This window comes from Salvia hispanica, chromosome 6, assembly GCF_029641045.1.
Source record: "Salvia hispanica isolate PSC_SH4W2 chromosome 6, Shi_PSC_v1, whole genome shotgun sequence".
Taxonomy (NCBI): Eukaryota; Viridiplantae; Streptophyta; class Magnoliopsida; order Lamiales; family Lamiaceae; genus Salvia; species Salvia hispanica.
In genome coordinates this window covers 2,095,716-2,106,998 of record NC_142697.1, presented here as the reverse complement: position 1 = coordinate 2,106,998, position 11,283 = coordinate 2,095,716, and the positions used below count along the sequence as shown (strand labels likewise).

At 34.3% G+C, this 11,283-nt stretch overlaps 1 protein-coding gene and 1 pseudogene across 1 annotated transcript; both read left to right on the top strand.

Annotated features, from left to right (window-relative positions):
* Positions 1 to 788: 788 nt before the first annotated feature.
* LOC125205208 (epi-neemfruitin B 7-O-acetyltransferse L7AT-like) lies at positions 789 to 3,576 on the top strand (annotated as a pseudogene).
* Positions 3,577 to 6,464: 2,888 nt separating this feature from the next.
* Positions 6,465 to 9,986, top strand: LOC125207969 (casein kinase 1-like protein 2). The gene is made up of 14 exons (XM_048107495.2): positions 6,465 to 6,618; positions 6,705 to 6,745; positions 7,318 to 7,387; positions 7,481 to 7,629; positions 7,707 to 7,802; positions 7,895 to 7,962; positions 8,064 to 8,125; positions 8,241 to 8,304; positions 8,388 to 8,472; positions 8,564 to 8,690; positions 8,777 to 8,859; positions 8,931 to 8,982; positions 9,152 to 9,249; positions 9,331 to 9,986. The coding sequence occupies exons 1-14, from the start codon at positions 6,543 to 6,545 to the stop codon at positions 9,553 to 9,555; spliced, it is 1,296 nt and encodes a 431-aa protein (XP_047963452.1). The 5' UTR covers positions 6,465 to 6,542; the 3' UTR covers positions 9,556 to 9,986.
* Positions 9,987 to 11,283: the final 1,297 nt, after the last annotated feature.

Here is an 11,283-nt window from a genome sequence, read left to right as displayed (position 1 = left end):
AGAATTCGGTATTTTCGGTTCGATAAGGCCGGTATTTCGATATTTCGGTATTTTTCCCCATCCCTATGTATGTCAGTAGGAAATTGATGTTTCGTTTGTTTAATTATGGGAAAATTCAGATTTAATCTTATCGACTATCGTATATTGTCACAATTTAATCATAACTAATTTTTATTTATGGTTAGTTCAGATAGATTTCAAATTTCTATTGAATTTTAAGTTTAACATGAATTATATTAATAGTCCTACTCTGTTCAATATCAGAAATTATACCATAAACATGTCAAAAATTAAACCCTATTATTTTAATCACCATTCATATTAATATTTTATCAAATTTCTATTGAATTTAATATTTACATTAATTGCATTAATAGTCCTATTCTGCTATTCAATATCAGAAATCATACAATAAATTAATATGTCAAAAATTAAAGCTTACCATTTTAATCACCATTCATATTAATATTTTATCACAAATTCTATACACCTGATACTGATATAATGTATGTGGGCATCCTTATCTTGTCTTCAATATCGCATATAAAACTCAATAATAAAATGTTGATTAATTACTCTATTCTTTGTGCAAATATTTGGATACAATAGTGAACATCTGCTGGGCCAATAAAATATTAAGTAGTCCTAACTAATCTTCAGTAGCAATTTATGATATACCAAGAAATTAAATTCCCTATTCCTAGAGCTTACAAAACTTATTATAAAAAGAAAATTAAAAATCAAGGTAATCAGTAACCAAAAATAGTACTAGAAAAAAGAAAATCAGAATGAAAATTAGCAATATTATTTCAGTAGAGAAAATAAAACCCTCTTCTTCACCAACACCTCCTCACCTTAGAGTTTACAACATTTCTTTGCTAGATCAAATTGTGCTTGCTATATACGTCCCCGTAGTTTTATACTACTTGGGAAACGACAGGAGTGACAAAATACAACATCTAAAGGAGTCACTATCTCAAACTCTGGTCACCTTCTATCCCTTTGCCGGAATTATCAGAGATGCTCTCTCTGCAGACTGCAACGACCAAGGCCTTCCATTCTCTGTCGCCAAAGTAAAGGCCCGATTGAGCGATTTTCTACAAAACCCTAATGTTGAATTGACGAAAAAGTTCTTTCCTAGAGAGGAGAAATCACCAGGTTCGGGTGATACCGTAATGCTGATTCAGTTGAACTGTTTCGATTGCGGTAGCATAACCTTGTGTATCAAGTTTCATCATATAATTGCAGACATGGGTTCAGCCTCGACATTTCTCCAACGTTGGGCAGCCAATGCACAGGGATTAGGGTTTGCTCCCTTGAATCGTATAGCTCAATCTTCCTTTCCACAGAAGCCCTCACTGCCAAACAACTTATTGTTGGGGTTTGTATACTAAAAGATGCTTCGAGCGTACATGCTTTTGTACAGTCAGCTTGTGCATGTATACGAGAAACGCCACGTCCACTTGTTTACCTAATTATGAGAATAAATAATATAATATAATGGTTTATTATTGAAATATGATAAACAAGTCTACGACTTTTTACTAAGAAGGTCAAGTAGAGAAATTCGATGAATCTCCTCATGAGTTTTCCAGTAGGATACTTGGCCAGATCTAGTAAGAAGAAAAACGTATTCACAACCTAGATAGGCTTTGGCTACCTATTGGTACGGTTGCGGTGTTTGTGATAATTCTCTCTTACCTAAGACGAGATTAGTAACACCGGTGTGGTAAAGCACTGAAAGGATCTAATATGAAATGTATTCTTTATTGCTATCTACTGTAAAAATATATTCAGAAATTTTAGTATTTTCTAGTCTATGGAATTAATATCAATATTGTTTATTCAGTCATATGCCACTTTGACTTATCAATATGTGAGAGTTTGTATTTAACTCAAGTTCATGATATCTTGGGTGGTAGTAATTGAATAACATGAAGGTATTGGAATATTATTTCATAGAATTCGCGTGCCCAGTGTGGTCCCTAAGGGGTGATCCCCAAGAGGTGTTTGAAAAAGGAATTTATTATTCAGAAAACTGCGCAGTTGGAATTTATTCCACGAATAATAAATAAAGTTTCAAACTAGAAAAACTCTTTGGAGAATTAATTTAATACTAGTCACATAGCAGACAAAAGAATTAAATTGACGGATCAAGATAATCTTAAACATGAGAAATATTATAAAATAAAATGGACCCAAATTATTTGTAATTTGGTGATTTAAGTGGGAGTGCAATATTATTATTTAGTGGAACAAAATAATATTTCATTGATAATATATTAAATCATGGGTCATTTGATTTAATTAGTAATTTATCTAATGGGTGAGCCCAATACTTAAATCATTCCATGGATCCCCTTACTAGCCCATTAAGTCTATTATAAATAGTGAGGAGTATGGAAAACCCTAGCACACCACACAATACACAACACACACTAAACCCTAACCCTAGCCGCCATTCTTGGCATCTCTCTCTCTCCGTCTTGGCTCGATTTCGTGCCTAGCACGTGGGATATTTAGGGTTCTTGTTTTATTCTTGATCTATCCTAATTCATAGGATTAGATCGAGACAATCTCGTGTTTTTTGTTTGGTTTTCCTAGATCTCTTCAAAGCTATTTGTTGATTATCCAAGATCCGCCCACACGGATGGATGATCAAGGACAAGGGAATAATACGGAAGATTCGTGGTCGATAAACCAAGAATCTCCGGGTGGTGTAGCTAGCAACGTCAATCCAATGTCGGATTATGAGGTAACATTTAATTCACGTCGAATATGCATGTTTATGTGAATATTTGATGTGTGTTCTATAGATCTATGTTTATTGCATGAAATTGGAATCGAATGCATAATCATCACCTAAATAGATCCGTTATGGACCTTTTTATTTTCCGTGTCTTCCGCTACGGTAGTCCCAACACTTATTACCATCCAACTTGCTAGGAAAATACTTGAGCGCCGAGAAGTTTGCGGTGAGAAGGTACATTTTTTATGCCTCTGTCCTATCCATTCTCAAGGCCCAAACGAGCAGCTCCCGAGTGAATGTGGTGACCGCTGTGATGTTGAAATGCTTCATGGAGGCCGTGGCCGCCGAGAAGGATGTGAAACCTATAGTGATTAGTCAAGCGGTCAACCTTCGGAGAAAGGCGTCGCCCCCATTTCCAGATGATAGTTTTGGTAATTTAGCGTGGCAAGCCGTGGGCTTGTGGAGCAATCCTATAGAAAAGGAGTTGACGGAGTTGGTGAGGGAGGTGAAAAAAGGGATAGCAAAAATAGATGGTGAGTTTGTGAGACGATTGGGGAGCGATGGTGTGTATGAAATTTTGGAGGCAATTAAGAATGAGATGCCTCAAGAAGCTACTTGGCTTGGTTTCAGCAGCTGGGAAAATATAGGTCTTTTCGAGGTTGATTTTGGGTGGGGGGAACCTATGTGGATGTCATGTTTCATTCCGCAATACTCTGAATCTGAAACTATGGTTGGGGTAATATTGTCACCTTATTGGATTCCAATTGCGGAGGAATAGAAGCTTGGGCAATTCTTAATAAAAAAAATATATAACAGAGTTTAGAAAAATGATCATATTCGAAAATATGCTCATTTTAACCCTAGTGTTATTTGAAATGGTTTTACCATACCATGACTAAGTTAATGTTGTAATCTTGTAAGTCCGATAGGAAAAAGTTTCTCCACTTTTGTTGTAAAACCAAGCTAATATGTAAAGAAAATTTTATTTAATCCCACTTGAGATTATATATGTCACATCAATATCAATATAGATTCATGTAGCACCAAAACAACACGAAAGAGCTTATCAATGGCCAGAAAGCCCGCATGAGAAACATTATACAAAATCTAAAAGTTTGTGATTTAAATTTTAATTAAAAGAGTAAAAAAATTATATAAGTTCAAGATATGAGTGGCTATACTTTAATACTCCTCACGTCTTACTCAAGATGTCTACTTTTTATATTTGTAAATAAATTTACTCTCCTCTCTCCTTATTAAAATATTAAACTAATTTTTTCTCTATACTTGTTCCACCTAATAATTTCTCTTAAAAACGCGTGCCATTAAAAATTGTGTACATCTTGAGTGGGCGGAAGGAGCATTTTTTATCCAATAATTTACAACTGTAAAACCAAATAAGAAGAAAGAATAACAAGAAAAATGATGTAATAAGAAAGAATTAAGAATCAAAATAGAAAATTTACGATAATTGAAATTTAAAAAAGGATAACCCAATGAAAAATTGAAAATCATTTCACTTGCCCCTAAATGGTGCATATTAATGAATATGGTCAATGAACAAAAATACCCTTCAGACAAAAATTTTAAAATTTGCATACATGTTAAAAAATGCAAAAGGATCTCTAATATGACTACCCCTTATATCCATAGTCAATTCATGGTGATATAATTCGTCGGGGGTTGTCAAGTGTCTATTTTTTCCATTCGCTCTTACTTATATCATATTTTTACTTCTTAGTTAAAATTAATTTTTTATATTTATACTTGTTTTATTTATTTTAAAATACTTAATTTTTTTCATTAGTAAATATTTATTTGATATAAAACTATTTATTATTTTGATGATGCTTTAAAAGTTCCATTCTTATCAAAAAATAGTGTAATGACTATAGTCTATTTAATACTAATAAATTATATATTTACCGTTTATATAATTATCTTTAAAAAATAATCGTATAAGACTTGTTGCTAACTTTGATTCTCACTTAGACTTAGATTTGTTGCTAACTTTGATTCTCATTAGGTTATACTCCCTTTGTCCGTAAATAAGAGTCACATTTCTTCACGATACGAGCTTTAAGAAATGTAAAGAAAAGTGAGTAGAAATGTAAAGGTAATATTTGATGGATCTGTTAGTTTTGGACTGATTGTGATCCGAGTTGAAATGTTTGGAATGCAAAAATTTAAAATATAATCTCTGGGACCAAAATCATAAAATGACCGACCGAATGTTCAAAATCAATTTTGACCTTTACTGTTGTAACAATAACTCCTATGTACCATCATACCAACAATACAATAATATTCATGTGGTACTAGTTTATGTTGGTAATTCTTTTTTAAAAAAAATATGAGTTTTAATATTTGGCAATTTCTTTTGAATCTTGTTGTGACTTTTTGGTTTAAAATATAATAAATAAAAAAATAATTCACAAACGGGTTAAAATCGTACAGTATGTTAAAATGAATTGTTACATCAAATTTGTTATAAAGTTAAATGTCAATCATATGAAAGTTGTATAAGCTCTTTTGGAGATGAAAAAAACAAACTTATGATGTCCTACTATAGTGGTTAGTTCATCAAAAAAACAAACTTCAGAAAACATAGTTCTCAAATTTAACACGGTTTAAATCTAAATATTACTCAGTGTTTCAAATTATTTTAATTTGATTCATTATTAATTCAATACTAAGAAAATAAAATTGAATTGTATTCCGGTCCCGGTTAGGAACTGGAACCGGTTTTGTTTAAAAAAAATAGTCCGATACTGGAACCGGATCAGTTTTTCGGTTTCTGGTTACTCAATTAACTGGCGGTTTTGGTACCAGTTAACCAAGAACTGGAGAACCATTTAAGTACCCCTAAACACTACCACATGATCATATACCTCTGAATTGGTTGAAGAACACAACACAGACAATTCAAGAGCTCGTCGCATACGGAAGAAGCCAATCCGTGTCCAAGATTATGTTGCTCGTTAGATGTTTAGTAGTAGTATTTTCTTTTGCTCTTTAATAAGGAGCCGAGCGTATTTATAGGCTATATCTCGGGTTTTCTTTATGGTTCTTTCCCGAGAGATGGAAGGTCGAACCGCCCTATAGAGTCCTAGAATTAAAAAGGGAACTTGTCAATGTTAATGAATAATAAGTTTATTCCGACAATTATTGTTTTCTCTCATTTCTCAAAAACTGACATACTGCCTGCCGGATAATCACGATGACCATAACTCTCAAGCTAACACACTATTCTTTGTGCGCTTGCTCCCTACTCCCGGTGCATGCTCCGCTGATCCTACACCCGGTGCATGCTCCGCTTGACTAATTTGTGATCGTATCAACAGAAGAGAAAGAATAATACAGAAGAATCATTGATGTTTAAGAAACTCCTATCTATCTTGTTTTTATTAAATGTGTGATGGTTGGAGAAGAAACTCCTATCTATCTTGTTTTTATTAAAAATGTGATGGTTGGGTTGCAATGAATTAACTTAATAAGGGAAGTAAATGTGTAATTTTGATGCCATGGTTTTGTTGCCACCACATAAAATTTATAAAATCAATGACAAAATTACATTGAAAAATTAAATGATACAAAATGCATTCAAATTAAAGTTTGATAACCAATTTGAAAAAGGAAAGCAATACCAACAAATTATTTGCAATTATTTCTTGGTGCTAAAGTTTTGGTGATATAAACATTAAGTTGAAGATCATTATTGGTTCTTCCCCCTCTCAGCGTCGTTTTCTCCATTTTCAACTTTATTTATTTTGATGTGATTGGGGGATTCTAAATGGAGCAGCGTGTGGGGAATAGGTTTCGGTTGGGGCGAAAAATTGGGAATGGCTCATTTGGAGAGATTTACTTAGGCATGTTGTTCATCATTTTCTTTGATTTGATTGTTAATATTCGACACCTTTTTGGATTAATTGGTTTATCTTTTTGTTGTTTGCAGGCACTAATATCCAGACGAATGAGGATGTTGCTATCAAGCTTGTAAGTAGTTCCAATTTTTTTATCTGTTCTTCCATGTATATTTGTTTTGGTCCATCTTTAATATTTGATCATGTTTTTTTGTAAATCTTTGATGGATTGATCATTGATGACTGAATGTTTTGCTTCCTGTAAAAAATGACATTGAAAAAATTGAGTTTCTTTGTCTTAGGCATGGCTTAAAGATTAGTTTTCTGTTCTTGTCTTCCATCGTCAGTGTTTGCAGAGCTCATGATCGAGCTACCCGTTTATTCGTTATTTTTACTGAGTTGGAATGAGCTACGATTTAAAATAAGGTGGCGAAACTATAATATTATACAAAAAAAATAGTATAACGTACTTGGCAATCGCCAAAGGACACCCGGGGCTTGTCTCTGTCTAGTTGAGCGAACACAAGCTATGTAGAAGGAAGGGGTTCATCATTGTAACTTTTTCCCAAAATGTTTATTAAATATTTCTCATGCTCTTGGATATTTATCGTAAGTAATGTATTTATACAATTATCTTGGTAGATTCTCCTAGTGTCTTCTGTTTTGGTCTATGATTGATAGGAACGTAATTCGTCCGTGTTTCAGGAAAATGCGAGGACTAGACATCCCCAACTGCTTTATGAGTCGAAACTGTACAGATTACTCCAAGGAGGAAGTAATATCCTCTTTTGCTGCTGATGTTTGTTTCCTTTTTTTACATGGTTATGTTATTAGTATCCTCATTTTTGGCATTTCTCGATTTTGACAGCCGGAATCCCAAATACTAAATGGTATGGGGTTGAAGGAGACTATAATGTTCTCGTGATGGACTTATTGGGGGCGAGCCTTGAGGACATGTTCACCTTTTGTAGTAGGAAGTTGTCGTTGAAGACTGTTCTCATGCTTGCAGATCAGATGGTAATGCAATCTGTTTGGTTAGGATTCTGAACAATTTAATGGTTCACTTATCATGGAAATCTCTGCTTCTCTTTCAGCTTAATCGCCTCGAGTTTGTTCACTCTAAGTCATTTCTGCATCGAGATCTTAAGCCTGACAACTTTCTCATGGGCTTGGGAAGGCGTGCGAATCAGGTCTTCTGCTTTCCTCCTTCATTCCTTATTTTTAAGTTTTCTCAATTTTTTTTAATGGTTTGCAGATGATAACTCCATTTATTCACCTCTAGGTTTATGTCATTGACTTTGGGCTCGCCAAGAAATATAGAGATTCTAATCATCAACATATTCCATATAGGTATGCTGCGTTCTGTATAACTGAAGTTGAATCTGATTTAGTTCAATATTCTCTTCAATACCCGTTAAGGTAGTTCAGCAACACTTTACTCTATCATGCAGAGAAAATAAGAATTTGACGGGAACAGCCAGATTCGCAAGCATAAATACACATCTTGGCATCGGTACGTATTTGACATGCCATATCTTTTATTCATTTGACCTTACAGGTGTAGTAGAAAGCTGATTTTTTGTTGCTTTCGTGTTTAATTCTGCTCCACTGCGATAACCTATGGATAGAACAAGGCCGGAGGGATGACCTAGAATCACTCGGATACGTTCTTATGTACTTCTTAAGAGGAAGGTTGTTCTTGAATCTTGTCCTGTTAGTTCTCTCTATTGTTAGTTCTTTTGGGACATTGACTCTTATCTAGAAAAAAAATGTAGCCTTCCCTGGCAGGGACTGCAAGCTGGAAACAAGAAACAAAAGTACGACAGAATTAGCGAGAAAAAGGTTCAAACACCAATAGAGGTGGGTGATTAAACTTTTTGTAGCCGCTGGACCGAAGTATGTTCCCTGCCTTGCAAGAAGAGATGGGTTTAACTTGATCTTTTCGTTGCAGTCTTTATGCCGTGGATATCCAACAGAATTTGCTTCTTACTTCCATTATTGCCGTTCACTTAGATTTGAGGACAAACCAGATTATGGTTATTTGAAAAGAATTTTCCGTGATCTTTTTATTCGTGAAGGTGATAGCATCTGCCATACCCTCCCAACATCTTGTGCTGATTATATTAGTGCCTCCTCAATTTATGCTTGCGTTTCTCTTTATCAGGTTTTCAATTCGATTACGTATTTGATTGGACTATTTTGAAGTATCAGCAGTCGCAGCTTGCTAATCCTCCATCTCGTTCTCTAGTAAGTACCTCAATTTAGGCTAGCCTGCTCTTGCCTCCCTCCGAGTTACAACCTGATGAATTTTCGTACAGGGTGCTGGAACAAGTTCAATGCTGCCAAATGCTAATAATGACAGAGACTCAGGTGATTCTTGATCATTTATTTGAGTTCCTGGATAGAGTTGTTGCTTCCAAAATCGCATACCCCCCAGTTATTTTCATACAAACTCGCTCGTTTGTTAGCCATCTCGTTCTTTTCGGAAGATGTCATTCTAAATACTTGAATTTGATGGATTTTCTACAACTTTGTGCAGGTTTGGATGAAGGCAAGCCACCTGTGCGTGGAAGAAACGCTTTAAATTCGTCTAAAATGAAAGATCCATGTGCAAGTGATACTGCTGCACCAAAGGAGGTAAGACTACTAGCTACCACCTCTGTCTATCCTCTAACGTTCAATGCATCGAATGCATATCCTCTAAAATGGTTTCTGCAGATATCCACTTCAAACGGCCAGAAAGCCGGAACATCCAAGCAACCTGCAATTTCTAGTAATCGGGATCCAGAGATCCCCAGGAATGGTGATGATCCTGTCAATGGAGATCACGGTGCTGCACAAAAAAGTCACCCCACAACGTCACCCAATAATGACCCCTCGAACACAAAACCTGTCGACTCCACCCTCAAGGGACTGGAGAGAATGCATATTGGCAATGACTAGATTATGAAGTATTTATCAGGGACTTGTAGCTACGAATTTCCCCTCATTCCCTCTGTATATATAAGCGGGCCCCTACCTATTTAACACTCGGGGAATCTGTTGTTTCTCCCCTCAATCGAAGCTGCTGAAGGAAATCCAAACCAGTAAACTTCTGAGATGAGGTGAAGTGAGAGATCAGTAAACTTGACAGTTGACACGATGAAACCACTTTATCACTAGGCCAACTCGAACGAAGCCTTTTAGTTTTAGGCCAGAGATTGGGTGTAATACCACCTCAGGTAACACAGATTCATTTATTTTTCTTACCTATCTAATGTTGTAAATACCCATTCTTTTGATTTGTCGTTTTCATGGCATGTAGTTTTGATATTTCATGCCCAATTATTGATAGTTTAATAAATTCATGTGATGTTTATGCCAAATATGGCTTATACGCCTTGCTTTCACCATATTATCGCATTTTAATCAATTAGGTGGAAGCATTTTAATTGGAATAGTTTTTTTAAAATATTCAAATGACGATATTCTAATCGTTTTAGACATGAAACTTATTTCGTTATACTTTTAAAAAGAGCATATTAAATAAATTATGCTGAAAAATATTGGAATGTTGAACTTTCGAATATTTTGTATATTGAATTGCAAGATTTTAAAATCCATGCATAGTAGGATAAATTATTCAGGACTTTAACGGTAAGTTTTCTCACAGTCCAATCTCTTCTCTACTTCTCTACATAATGTGATAAAAAAATAGTAAAAATTACAAAGGTGTTTTAATTCGGTTGTATTGTTGGCATTTTGGATAGGTAAAGAAATATGGCTAAAATATACTACTACTACCCACAATTCCAATCACAAGAAAATTTTAGTCCGTTTTGATTTTTTAACTCCTTTAGTTTTTCTTTTTCCTGTCATCCTTTCCAGTACTACTTTTTTTTCTTGTGCATCCTTCTTCTATGCAGATCTATTTTTTTCTTTTTCAAATTACAGATATTATGCATTTTTCACATTTAGGCAGAACTACTATTATTTTCTTCTTTATCTCTACAACTCTTTTTCACATAGTATTGATAAGCAAAACACAAGAATTGTAAGTGACTTATTCTCAATGTTTGGCCATCCAAAGATATACTTAAAAACTCAAAATGGCTAGCTAGGAAAATTTGAGAAATAAGACTAAATTTAAGTTAAAAATAAGTAAAAGAATTGTCTAACAATTCATCTTTTATCAATCTTATATTCTTATCTGTGTACGTGAAGCATTATGAATGCTAGTCATTATTTCCTAAATTCCTCGAATTGTGTTTTTCATCCTATCATTTACTACTCACTGGATAACTAGAAATTATACATTTACTGCTCAATAGATAACCCGAAATTATATTTTGTCCCTTAAAAATAGAATTTATTTCCTTTTTGGTTGTCCCTTAAAGATAAAAACTTTCTATTTTAGAAAATTCATCTCTTTTTAATGAATGAAGACTCATTTTCGATTAACGCACTTTTCTTTCTATCAATCTTACTTTAGCAATTTTACATTAAAACAACTCATATCATTTCAAAAGTTCTTATTTTTAGGGTACAAAAGGGAGTATATCATTTCTATATTGAACTTTCTAAGGCAGCAAGAAATATATTCCCTCCGTCCCAAGGAAGATTACCCCTTCCTTGGACGGCACGAGTTTTTATGCATCTTTATTTTGTGTGTTAAGTGGAGAGAGGAAAGTA

Coding starts and splice junctions, on each gene's coding strand:
- LOC125207969 (XM_048107495.2), top strand. CDS start 6,543: ATGGAGCAGCGTGTGGGGAATAGGTTTCGGTTGGGGCGAAAAATTGGG. Junction 7,388..7,480: donor CAGATTACTCCAAGGAGGAA/GTAATATCCTCT, acceptor CGATTTTGACAG/CCGGAATCCCAAATACTAAA. Junction 8,860..8,930: donor ATCCTCCATCTCGTTCTCTA/GTAAGTACCTCA, acceptor ATTTTCGTACAG/GGTGCTGGAACAAGTTCAAT.